Source organism: Pristis pectinata, chromosome 26 (assembly GCF_009764475.1).
Source record: "Pristis pectinata isolate sPriPec2 chromosome 26, sPriPec2.1.pri, whole genome shotgun sequence".
Lineage (NCBI taxonomy): Eukaryota > Metazoa > Chordata > Chondrichthyes > Rhinopristiformes > Pristidae > Pristis > Pristis pectinata.
The window spans coordinates 24,955,536-24,982,695 of NC_067430.1; the positions used below are offsets into that span (position 1 = coordinate 24,955,536).

Genomic DNA, 27,160 nt, shown 5'->3' on the forward strand with positions numbered 1-27,160 from the left:
GCTGCTTTTTATAATGGTTGCAAAGTAGGAAACTACTTTAATTTGGGGATTAAATGGGAAAAAAAGACAACACGTAAAAACTAAAGTCATAAAACAAAGTCACTAGCTCCAGGCCTGCTCTAAAAAAAACTCCAAAGTGTGCCAAAGACCAACTACCATCTGTTTTGATCTGAATTCAGTAAAAAGCTTTCACCGTTTTGTCATGTGAAAGCTGCTGTCTTATAATTTAAGAAAAAAGTGTGACAATAAAACTACTCCAGCTCAAAGAAATAAAATCACAGATTTCATAGCATATTAGGAATTGATAAGAGATTGGCATTATTTAATTTTAAAATATACTTCCATACCATGACCAGCAGGTACTAACACAGAAAACAAGCATGCTCCTGAAAATATCCATTTCCTTTCCTTAGCCACAAATGTGGTTCGTCTCAGCAATGAGGTAGGAAGAAAATGAACAATTCTTTTCATATCAAAAAAGCATTTAGCTAATAGCCTCATCTTCTAATGGCAATTATGTATATCCCCAATAATCCATGCTCTCACTGGGAGACCAAAAGGACACAATAGTTGAGCCTGCTAGCTATTTCCCCCTTTACACCTTACTAGAACTATAGATTGACCACCTGATCCACTGATTCAAAATCCACTAAATCCTTCCTTGTACAATAATTGCCACAGATCTGAGACGATGGGATTAAAGGCTCCACTGCATCAACTAATAGCTTCAAGCTACAAAGGTGATCACTATGGTAAACTAGGTTGTCAGCATACTGGATGAGGTAAAAACAGATAAAGACAAAGTACTGGAAGAGTAGAAGTACTTAAAGAAGTTAAATCACCCATTTCAGACAAAATGCATTCTACGCCTTAAAGGGAAGTAAAGAAGACATTAGAGAGATATTGGTCTTTTGATACAGGGATGATAGCAAATGATTAAGACTGGAAACATTGCATACTTGTTGAAAAATTGGAAGGTGAATAAACCTGGCCATTAAAGGACAGTCAGTTTAATGCTGGTGGCAGAGAAACCTTTAGAAGTAATAATCAGGAAGGTAATTCATAGCCTCTTGCAGAAACATTGACTAACGGAGAGCTTCCACAGGTTTATCCAGGACAGATTGTGTTTAAACTAAATTAGCTGAGTATTTTTTTGATGCAATAACAGAGGGTGTGGATGAGGACACTGTAGCTGATAAGTACCATTTATTAGGTTCGTGAGCAAAACTGAAGCCCCTGTGTTCAGTCATAGATGCATGGGTACAAAACTGCCCAATGGGCAGTAAATAAAGTTGTGGTGAACTGCTGTTTTTCCAGACTGGATGGTGCTGCACAGTGGAGTTCTTTGTTTTTGTAGACTGGTTTTGATACACTCTAATGACTTGGAGAGGGCACAATTTCAAAGTTTGCAATGGAGGAAACTTGTAAGTGCAGTAAACAATGAAGAAGATTAGGCTCTACATTCTAGAACTCAGCACTGTGGGTGCACCTCCACCAGAAGGTCTGCTCCAGTTCAGGAAAATGGCTCACCACACCTTCTCAAGGGCAATTATTGATGGACTATAAATATTGGGCTTGCCCACAATGGCCAGATCCTAAAAATGTAGTGTATGCCGTCAACCAAATTCATTGAAGTTACTCACCTAGGCTAGTCTAACGTCACCTCCCCAACGTGCAACTTCTATTGCCAGAGGAGGACAAGGGCTTCGGGCACGTGGGACTTAGTAGCAGCTGCACATAACCCTCCAAGTCACACACCATTCTGACTTGGAAATATTTCTCCGTTTCTTCACTGTCCTTCCCCAACAGCACAGAGAGAACACTTTCACCACCACCTTCAAGGGCAATTGGGAATAGGCAATAAATGCTGGTCTTGCCAGTGACCCAAAGGCATTGAAAACTGAATAAAACAAAGCATTCAATAAAAATTGAGGAAGCATTTTTTTTACTGCCTGGTTATACAGTTTCGCAAAGATCAGGCTTACTAAATTACAGGGTAACATATACACATTCAAAATTAAAAAGAAATAGCTCCACTAATGTTTGCCCCCACCTTTCAAATCAGATTGCCAGACTAAAGAGGTCTTAGCTTCTTGAAGACAAAATGCCTAAATGTCCAAATAAAATCAGCAGATTCCTGCAGCAATGAGGAAGTAAACGGGATGAAGGGTTAATTTTCAGCTATGCAAGGATAACTCATGACATATCACATCACAAGGAAAGATAATGCAAGTTGGCAGTGTCACCATTCTCATCTATTACTGAATCTTAGTCATCCAGTTATTCAGTGAGGAGGTGCTGCCACCAGTAATTCCTTAATCCATCAGATTTATATAGAATCTCCTGCTCAGTCCACAGTAAGTACTATTACATAAATGTACCTGAAGGAGGAAAAAGAACAGTACCAATGGCCACCTGCTGTGCAACAAATTTTAGAGCCTCAACTGCGGGTGTCTATTTACACCCGTTTAAAGTGATTGAGTCACACACTGTTCTCTGGCTAAAAAAAACAGGCTGACAATTCAAGACTGCTAACGACAGCCTGCAACTAACCATTAGAAAGGGGAGAAAACAAGTACAATAGAAATGGCTGTAGGAATAAAAATAGGCCAATCGCTCCCTTCAGCAAGCTCTGCCATTCAAAAGAATTATGGCTAATTCAATCTCAGTCTCAACACCACTTCCTGTTTTCTCCACATGGCATGTGACTGTAGCCCAAATGTCTGCTAGGTTTTGTCTTGAATATATTCAATAATTCCAACTTTAAAGAATACAGACTTAAGTCTGCTCAAAAATCTCCTTATATGGCAACAGTGCCACTCCAAGATCCAGTCAAGTGAAATCAGCTCCCTGAGGCAGAGAACTCCAATGGTTCACAAACCTCAGAGAAGTTTCTCTTTATCCCCATCTGAAATGGACAACACCTTATTCTGAAACAATGCCTCCTACTTCTAGTCACTTCCACCAGGGTAATCATCCCATCAGCAGCCATCCTGTCAATTCCTCTTGGAACGTTGTATGTTTCAATAAGATCACCTCTTATTTTTCTACACTCCAATGATACAATCCCAACCTGCTCAACCTCTCTTCATTCAACAAGCCCTTTGTACCATGAATCAACTTCATGCACTGTCACTGTACTGCCTCCAATGCAAGCATATTATTCCTTAAATATTGAGGCCAAAATTGTATGCATTACTCCAGGGTTCAGTTTTTCTAGCACCCTTCAATCTGCATCAAAACTTCTCCACTTTTATACTTAATATCCCTTGCAATAAGAAAAGTATTTCATGACCCTTCCTAGTTGCTTGAGTACCTTCCTACTAATGTTTCATGTTTCATGTAATACAAGCCCCAGATCCCTATGCACCACAACTTTTCGTAGTCTCATTTCCATTGAAATAACAATTTGCTTTATCATTCCTCCTTCCAAAGTGGATAAGATCATATTTTCTGGCATTATATTCTATCTGCCATCTTCTTACCCACTCACTTAAGCTGTTCATATACCTTTGCAGGCTCTTTGATTGTCCACACAATTTGCTAATGCAGCTATTTTTGTACCTTTGGCAAATCTGGTCACAGTACACTTAGTCCCTTCATCCAAGGCATCAGTTTAGATTATAAATAGTTGAGGCACCAGCAGTTATTGAGTACCCCACAGTTATTGATTGCCAAACCAAAAAAGACCCATTTATCTCAACTCTGTTTACTGTTAGCTGTCCATCCCATTATACTGTGCCAACTCCAAATGTGTAAACTATTATAGGGCACCTTATCAAAGGCCTTCTGGAAATCCAAATACACTACATCTACCACTCTCCTTTATCCAGCCTGTTTTTCAATATCTTCAAAGAACTCTGGCAAATATGTCAAACAGGATTTTCCTTTCATAAAGCCACATTGATTCTACTTGATTACCTTATGATTTTGTAAATATCCTATTATTTACTTAATAATGAACCCAAGCATTTCCTCAATGAGAAAGGTTAGGTCAACTGGCTTATAGTTTCCTGCTATCTCTCCCCTTCCTTGAATAGTGATATTGTATTTGTAGTTTTCTAATCCTCTGGGATCTCTTCAAGATCCAGGGAAGTTTGATAGATTTCAACTAACACATCCTTTATCTCTGTAGCCATTTTTTTTATATCCCTAGGATGCAGGTCATCAGTTCCAGGAGACCTCACTGCTTTTAGCCCCATCAGTTTGCAGTGATAGAGATTGTTTTTCAGTTTCTTTCTTTAGCCTCTTGACTATGATGGGATATTCTTACTATTTTCTACCATTAAGACCAATCCAAAATATTTATTTAGAATCTCCACCATCTCTGTTTCCCATTTTAACTCCCCAGTTGCATCCTCCAAAGGACCAACATTTACTCTAGCTAATAACTTCCTTTCTACATGCTTGTAGAAGTTCTTACCATCAGTTTTGATATTTGCTAGCTTATTCTTATCCTCTGTTTTCTCCTTCTTCATAATATGTTTAATCATCCTTTTCATCATTTCCCAATTCTCTGGCCTGTCACTGATTTTCAAACCACTGCATGCCTTTTCTTTCAATTTGATTTCATCCTTAATTTCTTTAGTCAGCCAGAGATGGTACATTCTTCTCATGAAGCCTTTCTTTCTCACCTGACTAACTTTGCTGAAATTTATGACATATTTCCTTAAATATCTACCATCTTATCATTTAATCTTTTTTCTCAGTCCACTTGGGCCGATTCCGTACTCATACCATTGTAATCACCTTTATTTAAGTTGAGGCCACTAATTTCAGACCAAGTTTCTCACTCTCAAACTGAATTTGAAATTCTACCATGCTATGATCACTCCTATGGGATCCTTTAAGTATGAGATTAATTAATCCTGTCTTATTACACAATTCCAGTTTTAAAAATATTCTGCTGTTGGTTTCTCCCTCAGCTGGTTTAAACATTTTCTGACCTTGTAAGACGTTGAAAAATGTGGACCATTTCTCAAATATTCTTCAATGCATCAGTGTCATCTTTGGTTGATTGAGGAAAGGGGTGCTTGAAGATCAAGACCTCAGATCTGGCAAAAATTCATGGTTTAGTGGGCAGCAAGTATTCCTGCCCTCCTATATGGTTCTGAGACTTAGGCTATCTAAAGCAGGCACCTCAAGAATGATCCCATCAACAACGTCTCCACAAAATACCCCAAATTAGCGAACTTAAACCTTCCCCAGCAACCATCAACCCACCATCATAAGGAAATTGGTCCCATATCTATACAGCCATCTAACTTGTCAGGGGTCTCAACTCCCCCAGAAACAGTCCCAATTTGTCAGGCATCAAAAGCCCTCCCTCTCCAGCCAGACACTAGTCTGCTTCCTTCCTAATTCTGTACTCACTTGGATGTAGAACTGGCAGTAATTCAGAGATTGCTACCTTTGACGTTCTGCTTTTTAGCTTCAAGGATGCAAGCAACTATAACCTCATTTCACCAGTTTTACCATTCAATGGAAAAGGAAGTGCCTCATGTTTGCAACCAGTTGATTGAGATCAGGAACTTCCACATGGATATAGTTGTTTCTTCAAATTTGTGCCACCAAGCCTGTGGCATCAGATCAGACCGGACCACATCAGATACTCTCTTTCTCTCTGAAGCAATGGAAATGTATTGCACCATTTACATTCAATGGATGGTTACCAACAACCACGCAAGCAGTTCAGTTCAAGAAAAACAGACAGTAAAGGCTCTCTTTTGCTCTTAGCTCAAACTGAGCAATAATAGATGGAAGGTCATCAACCTGAAACATCTTTCTCTCTCTCTCCCCAGATGAGTATTTCCAGCATTATCAGTTTTTATTTCAGATTTCCAGCATCTGCAAATTTTTGCTCTTCACTGATCGAAAACTTGAAGATGCAAAAGGCAATATGCAAATACACATTTATTCTTTCCTGTCAAGTTCCTGAGGCTTAGGCAGCACAGTGGTGCAGCTGCTAGAGCTGATGAATCACAGCTCCAGCGACTCAGTGCTGTCCTTGTGGAGTTTGCATGTTCTCCCTGTGATTGTGTGGGTTTCCCCTGGGTGTTCTGGTTTCCTCCCATATCCCAAAGACGTCCAGGTTTGTAGGTTAACTGGCCACTGCAAGTTACCCCTGGTTTGTAGATGAGTAACAAAATCTCAGGGGTGGGGGAGATGAGGGGAATGTGGAGAGAATAAAATGGATTGAGGTAGGTTTCATGTAAAAACTGGGTGGTTAATGGTCTTGGCGTGGATTTAGTAGGCCATTGGGCCTGATTCCATGCAACATTACTCGATGATTATCCAATGGCTGCGTAACTACATTCCTGTGAATAGTCACAGACTTCAGCAGAAGAGAAAGTTTATTGAACTGCAAACTGCTTAGATAGGTTTATGCCTTATAATAAAACAGGATGATTCAACCTTTATAGAAAGTTTACTTCAAGATCCGACAACATTTTCAACTGAAGTAGCTCTCAAAGCTTCATTGCCCAATTCCTTCCTTTTGTTTTGTTCCCCAATGAATTTTCAGAGAAAATTGCTGATTTGCCTCAAAATTCTTAGAAGACTTACAAACCTCCAGTAAAATCAGAAAACAAATGACTTAAGTGCTTTAAATGGGTTCAGCCTTAATATATGACATACTGTATACTTAGCAAGGAGAGGTTCTTTTGATGGTCTGCCAAATCCTTCACTGAAGAGCTCAATTCTGGTTTTTCTACATATTTGCAAGTAAACATACATAGAATGCCACTTGCATCCTCCTCTTCTTAAACATAAACCACATAAAAGTCTGCAATGGTTATATAATGAAACTAGACATTTTCAAACACTTCTTTGGGGCTTCTTCCTCTCAATGTTTTATAAAAGATCTTATAGTTCCTCATGTCAATGTCTCCATAGACAGCCAAGGTTAAGACCAAGTTTAATCTACAGAATTGACATTAATCCAATTGCATTACACTACTAAAACTTGAATCAGTAAAATTATCACAATGAACATCTCAATGTTCTTTATACATTTCATGCAAACCTTTTATATTTAACAAAAAGTATATTTTACATAAATTACAAAACATAAAGGGAAAGGACCATCAAGCCACACATTCCTTACTTACCACAGCCAGACACACCATCAACATCCACCATTTTAAAGTGCTGAATTAGAGAGGAAGTGGGCGAAAACCTAAGAAAAATATACCCTTGCTTTATCCTCAAGCATTAATTAAAATTTTTTTAAAAAATTTTATTTACAGCGTGGTAACAGGCCCTTCTGGCCCAACAAGTCCGTGCCGCCCACTTTAAACCCAAATTAACCTACCTGTACATCTTTTGGAATGTGGGAGGAAACCGAAGCACCCGGAGGAAACCCACGCAGACACGGGAGAACGTACAAACTCCTTACAGATAGCGACGGGAATCGAACCCCGATCGCTGGCGCTGTAATAGCGTCGCGCTAACCGCTACGCTACCATGCCGCCCCTAAAAGTGTAAAAGGATTCACACTTCTCTCAACTGTGCTTATTTTCCTTAAAAATCTATCGTGGTTGATGGCCAAAGTTACCATATGTTTCTGATCATGACTCTAAATAGCAGCTTCCGGAGATTAACACAGACTAGTGGGATCAGTCGGCAGTTGAAGGTGATGAGAACTGAGAGCCAAATCTCAGCTACAGAATAGCACGAAAGCAGTCAGTCCAAAAGTAACACTGAGATCCATTGATCAAATCAGGAATCCAAGATTTTTTTTTATATAATGATTGACATCATTAAAAATTCATCTGAAAAGATGTTATGGCCATACCCTGAAGGATGCAATTACATTTATTTTTAAATACACTTTGTATTTTACAGGTTATACCAGATTCAGGCAACTGAAAGCATGCTTCCTTTTAAAGTTAACTTTAACAGAATGGGCACAATGTGAAAAGCCATGCTTCTGTGTTGGAAAAAAAGGTGGCACACTGATGCAGCTAGTAGAACCGCTGCCCCACAGTGCCAGAGACCTGCATCCAATCCTGACCTCAGGTGCTGTTTGTGTGGAGTTTGCATGTTCTCCCAGTGACCAGGTAAGTTTTCTCCAGATGCTCTGATTTCCTCCCATATCCCAAAGATGTTGGGTTAAGTGGCCACTCTAAATTACCCCTTTGTGTAGGTGAGTGGTAGAATCTGGGGGGAGTTAGTAGATACGTATATGGGAAGAATAAACAATGATTAATGTAGGATTAGTGTAAATGGGTGGCTGATGTCGAAATTGTTTAGGGACCACTTGCATGGGGTTCTAGATAGGTTTGTCCCACTGAGACAAGGAAAGTATGGTAGGGTGAAGGAACCATGGTTAACAAGAGAGTTGGAAGGTTTAGTCAAGAGGAAGAACGAAGCTTATTTAAGGTTTAGGAAGCAAAAATTAATCAGGGCTCTTGAGAGTTATAAGGTAGCCAGGAAGGATCTTAAGAAGGGACTTAGGAGAATGAGAAGGCCTTGGCAAGTTGGGTCAAGGAAAATCCTAAGGCATTCTACACAGAGGATGACAAGAGTGAGGGTAGGACCGCTCAGGGATAAGGGGGGAAAATGTGTCTGGAGGCGAAGGAGGTAGGGGATGTCCTGAATGAATACTTTGCTTCAGTGTTCACCAAGGAGAGGGACTTAGATGAAGGGGAGGTTAGCGGAGAACAGGCAAATATGTTGGAGCATGTAGAGGTTAAGAAAGCGGTGTTGGAGTTACTAAAAAGCATTAGGATAGACAAGTCTCCAGGGTTGGATAGGATATACTCCAGGGTACTATGGAAAGCAAGGGAAGAGATTGCTGGAACGCTAACAATGATCGTTGAGGCCTCCCTGACCACAGGAGTGGTACCGGAGGATTGAAGGATGGCAAATGTGGGTCCCATATTCAAGAAAGGTAAAAGAGATAATCCTGGGAATTATAGATCAGTTAGTCTTACGTCAGTGGTGGGCAAACTATTGGAGAGGATTCTTAGGGACAAGGTTTATGAGCATTTGGAGACGTATAGTCTTACAAGATAATCAACATGGCTTTGTGAAGGGCAGGTTGTGGCTCACGAGCCTAAAAGAGTTTTTTGAGGAAATGACAAGACAGATTGATAAAGGCAGAGTGGTGGATGTGGTATATATGGATTTTAGCAAGGCATTTGACGAGGTTTCCAATGGTAGGCTCATCCAGAAGGTCATAAGGTATGGGATCCATGGAAAATTGGCTGTGTGGATTTGGAACTGGCTTGCCCACAGAGGACAGAGGGTGGTTGTAGAAGGGGAGTATTCCACCTGGAGGTCGGTCACTAGTGGTGTTCCGCAGGGATCTGTTCTGGGATCCCTGCACTTTGTGATTTTTATAAATGACTTGGACAAAGAAGTGGAAGGGTGGGTTGGTAAGTTTGCAGATGACACAAAGGTTGGTGGTGTAGTAGATAGTGCAGAAGGTTGTCGTAGGTTGCAATGGGATATTGACAGGATACAAAGCTGAGCAGAGAAGTGGCAGATGGAGTTCAATCTAGAGATGTATGAAGTGATACACTTTGGAGGATCTAACTTGAAGGCAGAGTATATGGTTAATGACAGGATTCTTAGCAGTGTGGAGGAACAGGGAGATCTTGGGGTTCTAGTACATAGATCCCTCAAAGTTGCCGCGCAAGCTGATAGGGTGGTTAAAAAGGTGTATGGTGTGCTGGCCTTCATTAGCTGGGGGATTGAGCTCAAGAGCAGAGAGGTAATGTTGCAGCTCTGTAAAACCCTGGTTAGACCACATCTGGAAGATTGTGTTCAGTTCTGGTCGCCACATTATAGGAAGGATGTGGAAGCTTTGGAGATGGTGCAGAGGAGATTTACAAGAACGCTGCCTGGATTGCTGCATATCTTATGAGGAGAGGCTGAGCAGGTTAGGGCTTTCCTCCTTGGAGAGACAGAGGATGAGAGGAGACTTGATAGAGGTGTAGAAGATTATGAGAGGCATAGACAGAGTGGACAGCCAGCATCCTTTCCCCACGATGGTAATGGCCAATACCAGAGGTCACCCGTTTAAGGTGCATGGAGGGAAGTTCAGGGGGGATGTCAGAGGTAGTTTTTTTTTAAAGCACGGAGAGTGGTGGGTGCCTGGAATGCACAGCCACAGGGGAAGAGAGGTGGTGGTAGGGGCCGATATGATAGGGTCATTTAAGAGACTCTTAGATAGGCACGTGGATAAAAGAAAAATAGTTATGGGAGGTGAAGTAGAGAGCGGGTAGATAGAATGTGGATAAAGTTTATACGGGTCAGCACAACATCTTGGGCCGAAGGGCCCGTACTGTGCTGTACTGTTCTATGGTCAATGTGGACTCTGTGGCCTGTTTCTGTATTGTATCTCTCCATGACTCTATTATGCATGAATGATAGCGGGGGAAGAGATGGTAAGGGGAATTGGTGAAGAGGAGGAGTGGGAGAGAGGTGGCAGTGAAGAGAAGGGGTGGTGAAGGAGAGGAGAGTGTGGGTGGGAGACCACAAGAGATAAAGTGGATGAGACAGAAAGAGAAGGTTTGGGGGAGACTGATCAATGGGCTGGGGTGAGCGAGAAAGGAACAAGGAGGGCAATCCAGGGACAGCAAGTGAGCTGGTGGCCAAGAAAGAGAGAAGCAGGAGTGAATGTCAGGGAAAGGGAGAGGGAGGGAGTGAAAGACAGGAACAGACAGGTTAGAGGGAGATAGAGACAGAACATCAGGGAAAGAGAGAAAGATAAGGGGGGGGGGGGGAAGAGAGAGAGAGGGGAACTGAAAGAAGAATGCATTTGGAGAGTGCTATCCAGGTAGAGAAAAGGGGAAAGAGACAGACTGACTTGATAGAAACAGCAAGTCTAGCAAATCCATTTTGACTGAAACACAGGAAAGTGGTAGACCTTTTCTTTCTTTGAGCCTCTTCTGCCATTTAGTTAGATCAAGGCTAACCTATACCTCATCTTCATCTACTATGTTGATTTATATTTCATGATAACAAAAATCCACCAATCTTTGGACTGAAAATTTCAATTGATATAACATACACAGGCTTTTGGAAAATTTCCACAACCCTTCATAAAATAGGGTTTCCCAATTCAATCCACAGAGAATGGTTTTAATATAAGAATATGCCAGTTTATTCTGATTTTGTAATCCTGTCTAAAATAGTCCAGTAGCTGTCCCCAAATGCTGTACAAAACAAATATACGCTAAGGATCTATGTTGCAATGCTGAGCTAGTTCTTGCTCTTATTTAATGTAACTTGCCTGGCTAAAGTAAATGTTAACAAATGAATATCATCATTCATTTTAATATTCTGCTTTACCAAAATGTCCCGCAATCTAACATGGAGATATTGTTGCTCTATGGTTAGTTTCATTAAATCATTAATAATCTTGTCAAGCCACTGATTGAAAAAATTACTTCAAAATAAAAATTGGCTTTCAATGATATTGTCAAAACATTACAACCCCACAAGCCACTTTCCCTACCTTGCTCTATAGCTTTTTAACCCAACTAGTTTATAATAGCTCTATACATCAATGGTGCTCCAAATATTTTTAACGTACAGAGACCTAAAACACATTGGCAAGCATCTTTGAATTTGCATAATTTAAACCAACATGCTTGGCAACCCAGTTCTAGAAAATGGAGATGACATTGATGCTCGTCATAACTAACAGTTGAAGAGTCAATCGAAAAAAGTTCTCTTTCAAGAAAGAAAACCACAAAACTTCAACACAGGACGTTAAGGTTACTGTGGGGCAGACATGTTTACTTGACCGGTCATGTCACCTTTTGGCCTTGAGCTTGTATCCCTCCTCAGCCAATTCAGTTCTTTGCTGTTCAATAAGATATCAAGTAGACTCCAGAAGCAATACTTGTATATAAGTATTCAAGTGGCTGCTTTTACAAGAGAAACAGGAGTAGATAAAGTAGGATAACCATAAAGATAGAAATGCAGTCCAAATGTAGACTGGAATATTGATTAGATTGGGAAAAAGTGAATACAACTCCTTTATTCAGAAGGAGAAAACAACAGTTAGTTTACCATTTATTATATGGAAAAGGTTGGAAGTAGAATTAAGGACTTTACAGCAGTGCATTTGGAAAAAAAATCAAGGTAATCATAACGTCAATATGGTTTTGTGAAAGGGAAATCGTGTTTGAACAATTTACAGTAAAGGTAATGAGTAGATCTATAGAGAGCAGTTTGCAACATGTCGCCACGCTCCGGCACCATCTTCAGTATCTATTGGAGTTCTTTGAAGAAGTAACATGTGCTGTGGATGCCAGAAGGCATTTGATAAAGTGATATATCAAAGGTTATTGTGGAAAATAAAAGCTCATTGTGTAGAGGTGATATATTGGCATTTATAGAGGACTGGCTGGCTAACAGGAAACAGTAGTCATAAATGAGTGTTATTCTTGCCGGCAAGTTTAAAAATGGTGTGCCACAGAGGTCAGTGCTGAAGCCTCAACTTTTTACAATTTATATACATGACTTGCATGAAGGCACCAAAGGTAAATTTGTTGAAGTAAGTTTGCTGATGACAGAAAGATAGATACGAAGTTAATTTCAAAAGCTGATGCAAAGATATATATACAAAGAGATATATAGGTTAAGTGAGTGGGCGACAATCCAAATAAGTATATTGTGGGAAAATGTGAAATAGCCCCTTTATTAGGAAAAGTGAAAAAACCGTATTGTCTAAATGATGAGAAATTGTAAAGCTCTGAGATGTAGAGGGATCCAGGTGTCCTGATGCACAATGCATAGGAAGGCAAGTATGCAGGTAATGCAAGTAATTATGAAAGCCAATAGAATGTTATTATTTATTCCTAGGGAAAATGAATGCAAAAGTAAGGAGTTTATGCTTCAATCAAATAGGACATTGGTGAGACCACGTGTTCAGCATTGGTCTTATTTATGGAAGGCTATTGGATACATGGGAAGCAGTTCAAAGAATTACTAGACGAGTACCTAGTTTGTCTTTGAAGAATAGGTTGGACTGCCTTTGTGTATCCATTTGAAGCTTAAAGGAGTGAGTGAGAACATGATTGAAACATAAGATCCTGAGGGGTCTTGGTAGGATGGAGGTGGAGACGATGTTTCCACTTGTGGGAGAATCTAGATAAAAATAAAGGGCCATCCATTTGAATCAGAGATGGGATGATTTTTTTTTCCCTGAGGGTCATGAGTCTCTGGAACCGTCACCCTCAAAGGGCAGTGGATACAGTCTTTGAATTTTTTTTTAAGGCTGAGCTAGACAGGTCTTTGATAAGCAAGGGACTGAATGGCAGGGGCAGGCAGGCAGAGGTTACGGCATATCAACCATGATTTTTTGAATGGTGGAGTAAGCATGAAGGGCAAAGTGACCTACTCCTAATTCACGTGTATGTATGATTGATGGGTACCTATTCTTCTCTGATGAAGTTGTAACTACTCAACAGCCACTGGACAGTAAACATTAGGGACTACATATCACAAGCATTTCAATGGCTGTAAAACATTATGTGAGGTTATGAAAAGTCATGGTAGCCATGGTTCAATTGGTGGTATTCTCATCTCTTAGTGACAACTTCAGATTCATGTCCCACCCCATAAACTAAAGCACAAAATCTAAGCTAACACTCACAGAGGTGAGTTTTCAGAAGTGCTGCCCTTCATAAAGCATGTTAAACTGAAGACCCTCGGTTCTCTCAGATGGACATAAAAACGTGGCACAATTTTGAAGAGAGGGAGTTATCCCCAGTGTCTTGGCCAATACTCATCTCTTAACCACTGTCAGAAAATCATTGGTAAATTGGTGCATGAGAACTTGCCGTGCATAAATTGCAATCTGAATTTCCTGTATTACAACAGATCCTACATTTCAAACTACTGCAATTGATGTGAAAAAGTTTTTGTATACTTTGAAAGACTTCTCAGTGTAGGTGTGGAGAAAAATTGCTTTACTTCAGAACTTTGTGTCTTCAACACAACCATCCACTGTCATTCCAAAAGAAGTAGCCAAAAAGTGATAAGCAATGCAACCTCTGACCATTGTTCTCTCCCTAGTCAGAGGATGTTATGACCAACTTAGCACCTCTATCATGTTAGAAAATATTGTTATCTACCCGCAAAATCCCTCTTAGAATCTTGTATATTTCAATACAAAACATATTTAATTAAGCTTGGATTAGTTGCCAGACATTCTTCAAACTGTACGCTAAGTATCAATTAGAGCCAATACATCTTGGCATTGAAAATAGAAGCGGAGACTCTTTCTTTTGGGTTTAACTTGACAGGAGTTTAAATTAAAAATTATAAATGTCTTTTCCTCAATCTTAGTGTAATCTTTCTTTCCCCCCTTTCTGAAAACTAATTCACACATTCTATTTCAGACCTTGTTGTTAACTTCACAATCCTTTAATCTGATAAGGGCACAGACTGTTGATCACTCAGGACCTAGCTGGTGGGCTTCCCTCACTGGGGCAACATCTCCTCATGCTTTCAGCAAAATACCATATAAAATAAAATACAAGAACCCAAAACAAGCAGGGATGTGTAACCAATAGGAGAGGTATTAAGATGCCCTTTCACAGCACATAATGGCCCATTACATCCACCCTAATACTCCTACACATTAATATAGAAACAAGTGGAACATGATGCTAATATACAGTAGGTCAGTCAGCCAACTCCAGACAAAAACAATGCAGAACTGACATCATGACAAGTTCGTATGGAACAGGACTTTTCACTGGAGAGCCATGTAGTTCAAATATTATTACAACTTTATGAGCAGATTGGAATAACAAAGGAAAAGAAACTAATAATCTATTATCATGAGTAAAACAGTAATATACTTATTTGCACTGGGAGCATCTTACAGTCATTACTCGCAAAAACAACAAGGCTTAAAAATCTTTTACTCTCCCACCTCTTCCCTGTAGAGACTTGTCAACTCAGCTGAAACAGTTTATATTAAACAAACACCATCATACAACAGTGATGGAGAAAATAGAACACTCTGATAGTAAATAATTATCCTACTGAAGAACTAAAAGTTCAAAGTTATTTCCCTCTACTTTAGCATTCCACAACCCTCCTGAAAGTCGTCGAGTGGTTAGTAAGTCGAGACCATCTCTGTACAAGTTTCATCACTGCAGTCCATGCACCAGTAACCATGTCACAGCAGTAGTTACCTAACAAGCTGGTGCATCAACCTATGCTGCACATCCTTGCGTAACTATCAGGAAATGAAGAACTCAAAATGCACAAAGACATTTCTAAAATTATTTTTCAAAGGCAGATGTTCTGTTTTTACACATAAATTGTAAAATATCTAGTTATCAATCATTTCCCATCACTCATATTCCACATAGCCATTACAAAACAGTCTAAGAATTGTAGTAAAATCAAAAGGTATACCTGAAAACAACAGCAATTCTACTGTTAGTACAGCAGCAAAGATTTTCCATTATAGCACATTGCAAGATCTCCAAAATAATTCATTTTATTGCAATAAGAGAACTAATAATCTCCTTGCAAAGTGAAAAGAGAACACAGTAACTGTTACAAGACCAAATTAAATGCAAAACAAAGTAGTACTGAAAATCTATACTGGAGTTTCCCCAGGGTCTTTCCATTGTAAAGGTAGTATATGAAGGGAAAGCAAGGCAGAATATTTTCAGACAATTTCAGCTATGAAATCGAAAAGAAGCATTTGATAGGCATAAATTTTATAAAACTATTAACCAAACTACTGAAACATCCCACATGCTTTTAGTTAGGACTAATAGGTTGTTATTTCATCAATAGATTGTACATCCTAGTTGGGAGTTTTGAGACTTTCAAAACAAATGATACACTATATATGGTATATATTCTAGTAATGAAGTCTGCTGATGCAGAATGCAGGCATGATTGCTAAATATGTATCATTATGGATCATGTACCTAAACACACAATACGTAGGAGAAATTTAATCCATGAATCAGAAAAAAAATGAACATAGAAAGAAATGTCAAAAGTAGTCAAAATGTTGTAAGGTCACATGAACTTTACCAGTGAAGGATACAAGATGTCTATTAAGCACATACTGGTGCTGATCTTCAACCAGCAAATACCCAGTAGCGCTGAGTGAGAAAGAAATAATAACCGGTTAAAATCTGATACATCTTTTTTGAGAAAAACAGAAAATGCTGCAAATACCCAGCAGGTCATGCAGCATCTGTGGGGAAAGAAACAGTTCACGTTTCAGGTCAAAAATGTTTCATCGGTGAAGAATGTGGGGGAGGAGTCTGCAATAGGCTGTTCTCCTTTTGTTCTCTCCATCCCTCATCCTTTCTTGCAGCTTAAAACATGCTTGATTTCTAACTACTGTCAGTGCCTAACTTCTCTCTCCATAGATGCTATCCAACCTGCTATTTCCAGCATTTTCTGTTTTTATTTCAAATTTCCAGCACCTGTAGATTTTTTGCCTTTCATTTTGTCTTTTTAAATGACTGAAGAGTAATGTGCCAGGACTGTCTACACTTCTCGCTGCCTCGGTAAAGCAACCGACATAACCGAAGACCCCACACATTCCCTCTTCTCCCCCCCCCCCCCCTCCAATGGGGGGGAAGAAGATACAAAAGCCTGAAAGCACGTACCACTAAGCTCAAGGACATCTTCTATCCCGCTGATAGAAGACTATTGAACGGTCCCCTAGTACGATAAGACGGTCTCTTGATCTCACAATCTGCCTCGTCATGGCCTTGCACCTTATTGTCTGCCTGCACTGCACCTTTTCTGTAACCGTAACACTTTATTCTGCATTCTGTTATTGTTTACCCTTGTACTAACTCAACGCACGGATATAATAAAATGATCTGTATGGATCATTTCATCATGTATGGAAAACAAAGTTTTTCACTGTACCTCGGTACATGTGACAATAATAAACTAATTTACCAATTAACAAACATTGGTCCAAGAGTATTGTCACTTATAGCAAAATTCATGCTAACCAGGTTAAAAATACATTGAAGTACAGAAAAGGAATTATGAATTTTCTTTGAAAATGCTCACTTTTAATCATGCCCACTGTAACGTGCCTTTTCTGATACCTTGGGTTTTCAAAACAGCCCTTCACATGCTGAAAACATAGTTTGTGATATAACTGGAAACAAAGGGGAAGATGTGCAAAAAAATGCATCTTTAATATGTTTACAAAGGCCTTTTCAATTTGCTATAACGATCATGATCAAATTCACTGTACTGTTAGAACAACAATGGCATAAACCACCCTTAAAAAAAATTAATCACTACCGTTCATTACAATGGGACATGCAGTTAATGCAAGATTCCATTTCTGGGCATCTGTGGACACTGATTACTGTTGCACAGACTCTAGAGAGACAAGGCAGCAATAACCTTCTGAAGTGATTTAAAATCAGGTATATACTTAAAGCAACTCTACCTCATAAAAATACAGGAAAGAAAAACTATTTTATTTCAGTGGGAACTGGGTCTGGTGGGGGGATGGGAGGCAAAAATTCCTGCACTTTTTCTTTGTCAGATTATGTCCCTACCTAGAAAATTATGAACATATAAGAAGATACATAGTCCCAAAAGATTACAATTTCAAACTCAAAATTATATAACTAAAATAAATATATATTTATTTTCTGGTGCTAAGTTACAAATTTGGTACTTTATAACTTTCTCAAATCTAAAAAATTAAAAAGGGCTCACACTGGGATTGAAACAATAATGGTGCACTGTGACCAAAATGGTTACTCGTGAGAGACTTTGATATCCTCTCCTTGACAGAGGATCAGAAGGAATCAAAAATAACATCCTGCATGTTGGTTTAAATTATGGTGATTCGTTTGATAGCATTCTGTCAATTTGAAAGCATAACATTATGGGAAGACTTACCACTTCCATATTCTTTTTTTAAAAAAAAATGGGCCCTACTCATTTTCACTCTACCATTAGCAAGTAAAATACCTCTGCTCTGGATATATCGATGAGCTGATTCATTATTGCTCCATCACTTTATTCTTATAACTTTCCAACTCTTACTTTCAATTCATCTCCTCTCCATTCTTGGGATGTACAGGACTTGGAGAGCTCCACAATGGTACCATTATTGTGACATTATTCAGCTGTTTAGTAATTCCAGCTGCAGGATTTTACAAAATCTTTAAGCCTCACTCTTTAATTGTACTGGAAATGACAAGAATAAATAAAATCAATACCAACATTTTATTTAGCATGGCTTACAGTAAAGCTTCAATGTCATTTCATTTCTTAATGTGATTATTTACTTTAAAAGTACCAGTCTGGTATAAAAAAAGACAGCTTAGTCATGAGCCTAAAATGGAATACAACTAGAAACTGCTTTCTGGTAGAGAGACATATTAAGAAATGTATAGCCCTGCCCTCCTAAATTTATAATTTAGGTACATAAATTCATCAGACATAAAAGTTTAAAGTAAATTTCCCCATCAATTCCAGTATTAGTTTTGTTCACGGGTAACCATCTCATTTGAGTCAGTGAGTTGTATTTCCAAGACATACTTGAAGACCTGAATACATTTTCTAATTTAATGCAGCAGTGTGACAAATGCTACATTCAGATCTGCCACTTTATGATTGAAATATAAAATTCTGGTTGCTTGCGCCAGCTTAAGTTGGATAAAAAATGCTCCACTATGTAACTTGAAGAGCAAGGAGTTCTCCTAGTATCTCGACTTCCCTCAAACAAGGCCACCAAAAAAGATCAACTAATTTCACTTATTCGTTGTGCTGGATCTGGCTGTTTGCCTACATAAAAAGCAATTGCACTATAAATATAAATTCATTGGCTGTGAAGTGCTTTGGAATATGAAAGGCACAATATCAATGTAAGCTCATTATTTATTCAAACCCCACAAGATTTCATTTAATAGCAAGAGTGTTACTCTGTAACTGGCTGGCGTCCCACATTCTACCTTCCATAAACTCGAGGTCAACCAAAACTCTGCTGCCTCGATTTTGACTCACACCAAGTCCCAATCACCTGCTGCATATTTGCTCCTAGTTAAACTTTTCAAATTTTTGTTTTCAAATCCCTCCAAGGCTCTGTAAACCTCTGTAAACTCCTCTGTAAACTCCTCCGGCCCTACAATTTCCAGGATCTTTGCGCTCCAATTCTGGCCACTTCAACATCCCTGAATTGCTTTGTCACTAGTGGCTGAACCTTCAGCTGAAGAGTCCCAAACCCTGGAAATTCTATACCTTGCCATCTCTCCTCTTTCCTCTATTAAAATGCTTTAATAAATCTCCCACTCTTTGCCTAAATTCCCCTCATGCTCTCCATCTATCAACTTCAACAAAGCTTTTGTACAGCATCTTTTACTAAAAAGCAACAAGCACAGCATTTACTCCTTCCTCTCAACAAGGTTGTAACTACACTCAGCTGGCTCCAACAGGAGGCCATGTTGTTTGATGCCCAATATCAGACTCTTGAAATCAGGCATCCAAGCTCTATCATGGCAGTAAATTCTCGGGTGGGCAGAGGAAATGAATCCTCTGCCCACCCAATAATTCACAAAGTCTCCTTAAAAATCATCAAATATCTCCATTGATCCGTGGAATCCCTGACCCATGATCTGTCCAAGTGAAGCAGCAGCGTTTGAGATGGCACTGAGAGCTTTGTCTCCTTTCATCAGGAAGAGGCAGAAGGAGCACACAACCTCCCAAACTAATACTTCTTCTTAGGCAATCTGTAGAAGATACTTACTTTGTCTATGTACTGGCTGTTCCCAAGTAACGAACAGGTTCCATTTTTAGATGTCCATAAGTCGGAAAATACTTTAAAAAAAATCACTCAATATGGTAACCATACCTCCACAGATTGTAATGAATGGCATCAAAAGCACATAGGACTGATAAGAAAGAACAGTTACTAAAAGTGAAGAAGTGGGGAAACTCTCCACTTTTAGTAATTGTTCTGCCATTTGTAGAAATGAAGATATGACCATAGAAAGCATCCTATCTGGATGCATCATGGCTTAGTATGGCAACTGCTCTGCCCGGCACCACAAGAAACTGCAGAGAGCTGTGGACAAAGCCCAGCACATCATGGAAACCAGCTTCCCCTCCATGGACCCCACCCACTCAGAACGTTCTCTCTTCTCCCCTCTCCCATCAGGCAGAAGATACATGAGCCTGAGAGCACATACCACCAGGCACAAGGACAGCTTCTATCCCGCTGTTATAAGACTATTGAACAGTTCCTTAGTATGATAAGATGGACTCTTGACCTCACAATCTACCTTGTTATGACCTTGCACCTTATCGTCTACCTGCACTTCCTCTGTAGCTGTGACACTTTACTCTGTATGCTGTTATTGTTTTTACCCTGTACTACCTCAATGCACTGTGTAATGAATTGATCTGTACGAATGATATGCAAGACAAGTTTTTCACTGTACCTCAGTACAAGTGACAATAATAAACCAATATCAGACTTCTGCATTTAATATTATGGGAGCTTGTTCATATGTCAGGGTGTCCATAAGTCACACATTCATAACCCAGGGAAAGACTGACTCGAGTATCTCTGCTACCAGGGATCATCACCCCACTTATACTCACATCTATCTTGATGGTTTCATCAATAGGCTTTTAATACAACACAGAAACAAGATAGGAAAGTGGGCAGCCTGGCCCGACATTGGATTTGATGGGGAAGCTTTATTTCCCACTCAGTAAATTGGAATGCGTCACTGTTATCTGTGTAGAACATTTGTATCCAATTACAGATTCCCTCCCCAAATCTCATTTTGGAGAGCACATCCATCATGTACATGTGCGATATTCTTTCAAAGGTCTTCTCTAGGTCCAAGGCCAGCAGATACTGCAGTTGCTGGAAACCTCAGTTCTGATGAAACATCATCGACCTGCTGAACACCTCCATCAATTGTGTCAAGGTCAGCTATCTCACATCAACCCACAGAAATATCTGGCTGCAACCCTGATTTAGCAAACACTGATCGACTCTCAAATGTCTAACTGAGAGACAAGAATAAATTCTGCTTTTCAAATCCATGTGGCATTTCAAAGTGCCTTTAAGGAATTAAACTACTTTTTAAGTGCAATTACTGTTAGACGGTAATCAAAAGGCAGTGGTCAAAGTGTGCAATGTGTTAATGCTCGAAGCTTTCATAAGGTGTGTGGGTTCAGCATAGGTAAGTTATGTAGTATTGCTCCACAATTGCACTGTAGAGAGAGAATGGATACTCTATCCAAGTCTCACTGACTTTGGAGGAAAGGAGAAAATGCATTCAAATGAACTGCTTACTGAGCCAATTGCAGAAATCGGAGCTGAATTTTATTTTCTCAATATCTGTCATACAAAGCTGCTACATTCTGTCTAAAACACAGCTGGTCTCATCATTTTGCCATACTTTTCAGGCACTTTTAATAACTGCTTGCTCTAGCTTTGGTCAGATGTAGCTTCTAACTGTATTGAAACAAACCTTCAAAAACCTTAAAACCCAAAACCTGAAATCATGAGGCCAAGAATTCTTTAAATATGTTTAATTATCACCAAACACAATGATATTCTCCAGGAATACATGGTATAAAGTTCAACTAAGACTATTTTCTTCAGAAAATGCTGCAATAATACAATGAATACTTATATTTCTTGACAGCTGAGAAAAGTAATGCTTTCAGTTCTGGAGTTTACAGGAGACCATAGAATCATAGAGTCATAGAATTAGGCAGCATGGAAACAGGCCCTTCAGCCCAACTGGTCCATGCCAACCACGGTGCCCCAACTTCACAATCAAGTTGCATTTTCTTAAATTATCATTCAATTGGATACCAAAGGAACATTGCAATTAAGGCATTAAGTACAGCCCAATCATTTAAAAACAGGATGATGTACCTTGGATATATCATGGCATAAATGGCAAAACAATTATTAAGCTTTATGATTTCAAGGAAAGTCTGACAGAATTTAACCCTGCAATAGCAAATGCTAAATAGGGTGCAACATTATGTAATCACAGGAAAACTAAACTTTCAACAGAAGAATGGTCTCACAGTTTGAGAGTTGAAGTGAGCACATTATGCTGTCATTCTTTACATTTTAGTGTTTGAGATGTGAGCAACGGGTGAGAGAATAAACATCTTTATTTAGACATTATAGCACCAACAGCTGTTTCTCAACATTTTTTGTTAAAAATACAAAGAAAGCATGCTTATAGCAGATGTCATTGTTCTCCAGTTATCCAAAATAAACTGGAAAAACTTTAGCAAGCAGACTTTTATTCTACTATATTCAATTTTATGTATTACTTGGGGCTGTATGAAAGGAGCATGCTATTCCTCACAATTCCAAATATAGTTCCACATTGCTCATTTCCAAGTACTTCTTACATTTTAGTCAGCACACCTCCATCATAAGCAAGCTGCTGTGGAAGGGCTAATGCAGGATTATGGTAACTCAAAGATGTTCATTAATCAGCATTTCAAGGCAAGTTGGGATGGGCAATGTAGCAGACATATGTGTATCTTGTATTTTCCCAGAACAAAGGAATGGAATCTTTGGTATTATTTAGTAATTTAAAAATGAAATGCTTGCGGTACTGACCTTTCAACTCCAAAATTGGACTCAAACCCTGCCCAGACCAAAGGGATGAAAGTCACTTCTGTACGTTGAGGGGCAAATTGAAAAGCTTAACTTTGATAATATATACAGGACTTTGGTTCAGCTACATTTGGAGAACTGTGTACAATTCTGATCTGTGTATAGAGGATAGAAATGTATTCAAGAAGATACAAAATTATATTATAATTATATCAAATATGACAGGTTAAACTGATCAGGAAAGTTTGCACAGGCTGGACTCTCTTCTGCAGGAAACAGAAGACCAGAACTCTGGGAGCATTTGATAAAACAAAGAAAAACAGCTTCCAATTACAGATTAGTCCCAATCTGAAAGCTGCTAAATTTAAGATTTATAATTAGTAACTTGGGAGAAAGTTTACAAGAGCATGGCTAGAATCATCAGCACAAAGTGAGTAGTATAGAATCATTTCAGGGGAATCTATACAAGCACTTCAATAAGGAATGCAAGCCCACATTGATAGCATTAGATGAAGAACTGTAGGAACAGGCTTAAGTTGAACACAAGCACAACATGAATCTGTTGGGCTAAATAAAATGTTTTTGTGCTGAAAATATTAACGAATTTCAGCTGAAAAAATGTGTGGACAGTTTCAGTCCCTCTCCACCTGAGGGTATGGCAATATAGTGGCTAGATTATTGTATTAACATTCAGAAGCCTGAACTATTAACACAGAAGCAGAAGTTTAAACTCCACCATGGCAGCTGGGGAATTTAAATTCAAGTAATTAAATAAAATGGTGATGGTAGCCATGAACCTACAAAATCATCACAAAAACCCATCTGGTTCACTGATGCCTTTCAGGAAGAAAATCTGCTATTCTTGCCCTGTGTAGCCTACGTGACTCCAGACGCTCTGCCCTCCGAAGTCGACGAGCAGGGCATTCAGTTCAAGGGCAAATTTGAGATAAATAATAAATGCTGGCCTTGTCAGCGATGTCCACATCCCATGAATGAACAAGTAAAACTCTAATCCTTCACAGATGCCAAAAACATTCTGGCTGTAAAAGGCACAAAATAAAGCATGTCACCAATTTTGAATATGCTAAACTAATCATGTCCCAAGTTAAATCCAATCATTCTCCACAGCTCTGTGAGCATTCCTAACATCCAATCACACTACAGGTCAAATTCACTGTACATGGATTACACAGGAAACAGGAGTACCAGTGAACTCACAATAGATTTTCCATCAGTTTATTTCAATGGGTAGGATATCAGGCAGACTCTGATGCAGATATATGATCCGCACCCTACAGTTTCCTCCTCTGCCTTGCATTCAGGTGATCTTTACATCCAAATGTTAGATCTGGTTAATCACAATGATATTTTATAGTATCCGATTGGACCACTGTAAGAGAGTTCAATTCCAGAGTTACTGGATGGTAGTGTAGCAGTTAGCATAATGCTTTATAGTGCCAGCGACCCGGGTTCAAATCCAGCCACTGTGTGTAAGGAGTTTATACGTTCTCCCAGTGTCTGCGTGGGTTTTCTCCGTGTGCTCCGGTTTCCTCCCACATTCCAAAGACATACAGGTTAGGAAGTTGTGGGCATGCTATGTTGGCGCCGGAAGTGTGGCGACACTTGCGGGCTGCCCCCAGAACACTATGCAAAAGATGCATTTCACTGTGTGTTTCGATGTACATGTGACTAATAAAGATATCTTATCTTATTAAAGAAACCTTCATGAATCAAGGAAAATGTTATTTATCAAATCAAAAGATACAGGAAAAATAATTTAAACCTGAAAACTTGTGAAAAGGAATAGTTTATGATTCTTGATTTTCCAGAAGTAACCTGCACCATAGACTATTTGACTTGCCATTTTAACCACCAGCCATCTGAAAGAACTGAGTCAGGAAACCCACCATTGCCACATAAAACAGCTGTTCTTGAAAATGTCACTTTGTTTGAATCCATACATTGGGGAGAAGAATTGCAGCTGCAATTACCCGTTTTTAAAAAAAAACTCATTCATACACACTCCACTGAAATCAAACCTTACTGCCTCAACATATATATGCTATGCATGGGACTGCTCCTAAAAAGATATTATTCCCAGAAAAAAAACAATATTTTTCCTCTAGTTATCCTTTTTCTCCTGTCTTGCTATTCATCTAATTTGCACTCCTGAATCCAAATTACAGAAGACCAGGTTAACTCAGTAGCCAAGTTGCACCCCTACCCTTCTCCAAGCTTCACCACCAGTGAAATGTGCTCTGAAATTACCAGCTTCGTGCTCCATTTCTACACCAATTTAGATCAATGGTCCCTAAAGTATTCCAGCTCCAGGGAGTTCCTTGCCTCATGTCTGGGTCAGTTGTAAACTACTTGATAGATATTGATTTTCATGACGAGTCAACATCTCCATTATCATTGCATCATGCAGCTATCAGGATGGTAAAAGGCAAATAACATGAGCCTTGATTTTTTTTTTGTGTCTAGTAAATCTGTTTGCAATGGCATAAGCAGTGGAAAAGCACTTTACTGCAACACTAAAGCTGGAAGAGTAGTCCACTTTCAGACCATATTTACATAGAGCACTTGCTACCTTAAGGCTTCTGCTGAACAGAATCCTCTTCAAATCTCACAGCACTGGAGGCCTTTTGGCTTATCAAGTCCATGCTAGCTTTATGTAGACCAATCAGTTAAGTCCCATTCTCCTGCCCTGCAAATTAGTTTTAGATGTCTATCCAATTTGCTTTTAAAAGTTCTGAGAAGGGTAATTGACCTAAAACAGCAACTCTCATTTCTCCACAGAATGCTGCCCGACCTGCTGAATTCTTCCAGCATTTACATTTTTATGATTTTCATTCACTTTCACTTGGTTCCCACCATTGGTAAAGGAAGCAAGGTCCAGAAGACACCCACAATACATAAAAAGAAAGTTTTCCAATATCTCCTGCACTTCTTTCCCCATCACTTCAAAATGTGTCCCCCTCGTCCATGAACCATTTGTGAACCAGGAAACTGCCATCTGGAACTGGTCCTGGTTTGGGGAGAGCTCAGAAAGGTAGGTATTTGGGAAGCAGGCAGGGGAGGAACTCTGTTCTCTCAATACTTAAATTAAGACGAGTTGGTTTAACAGTTGTCCAAAAGATCCTCTAGAAACTTTACAGAGGAACACAATGGCTGTATTGCCATTCTCCTTAAGAATTTCAGTGTTTTATTCCAGAGTCAGCTATGGAACACCAATCTGCCAATATAGTGCAACTGAAATGATGAATTTTATTGCACTAATAGTAACCTTGCAATTATGCCTTTGTTTTTATAAACAGCAGCTATTCCAAATTCACAGTGCAAATAAGATACCAGTCTTAGAAGTCACTGATCACTACGTGTGAAACTACAAGCAACTTTATTTTGTTTAGCTCTGAATTTAATGCCTGGACCAGCATGCAAGAAGAAGTGTTATAGAGTCAGACTTGTACCCCACAGAAACAGGCCATTCAGCCCACCATATCTATGCCAATCTTTTTCCCCCATCTACACTAATCTCATTTGCCCACATTCGGGTATTCTTTTATGTCTTCCCAATTTAGTAAGATATCTTTATTAGCCACATGTACATCGAAACACACAGTGAAACGCAACTTTTTGCACAGAATGTTCTGGGGCCAGCCTGCAAGTGTTGCCACGCTTCCAGCGCCAACAGCTTCCTAACCCCTACGCCTTTGGAACGTGGGAGGAAACCGGAGCACCCAGAGGAAACCCACGCAGACACGGGGAGAATGTACAAACTCCTTACAGACAGCAGCCGGAATTGAACCTGGGTCACTGGCGCTGTAATAGCGTTATGCTAACCGCTACACTACACTGTCTAAATGCCTCTCGTGCAATAACTATAGCTGATTCCACCACTTTCTCTGGCAGCACATTCCAGAGAATGGGCAAGTCTTATTACTAGGAATTGTTCTTCACATTCCAGCTAGTTTACCACCCCAGAAGTACCCAATGTGACGACACTATTTTACCACTAATGGAATTACATTGTGTTATGAATCATATCAGTATCCCAGAAATGTGCTTTCAGATTCAAGAATTTATTCAGATAGCGAAATGAATTAGTGATTCAGTCTGATTCATTGATTAATCTAAACCTTCCTCCACAAAAAAAATAAGATGGCAACACTAAGAGGTCATTCCACTTTTTCATTTGAATGGTTTGGCCTTGAGTGGGAAAAAAATTCAATATTTAAAATGGTTTAAAATTAAAGTACACAAGATTTAAATTAGCTATTTCAAATCATGCTTTATCAGCTTACCTGCAAACTTCCAAATAATCAATACCATTCAATTTGTTTTACACATGGTGCAGATGTGACCAGAGGAGGGGGGTGGTGAAGGAGAAGTGGTTGGGGGTGTGGGTTGAATGCTGTACAATTGCAGGTCAGTAAAGTGTGATATTCAAGCTCAAAAAGTTGGAAGGCAGAATATTCTTGGAATAGCACTAATGCTCTATTATGCACTCTCTATTAAGTGAATATTCCTAATTAGAGACTAACATTTTATAGCAAACAGGTCATT

General features: G+C 39.3%; 1 protein-coding gene across 2 annotated transcripts in view; it reads right to left on the minus strand.

Annotated features, from left to right (window-relative positions):
• Nucleotides 1-27,160, minus strand: part of pex14 (peroxisomal biogenesis factor 14) — a 193,024-nt gene that overhangs the window by 109,778 nt on the left and 56,086 nt on the right. The window contains exon 2 of one of the 2 annotated variants that reach the window (XM_052039289.1): nucleotides 7,110-7,177. The exons of the other annotated variant lie outside the window; for it this stretch is intronic. Coding sequence (XP_051895249.1) covers nucleotides 7,110-7,133 — 24 coding nt within the window. The 5' untranslated portion in view covers nucleotides 7,134-7,177. The remainder of the gene's footprint in view (nucleotides 1-7,109; nucleotides 7,178-27,160) is intronic. 2 annotated transcript variants of the gene reach the window in all.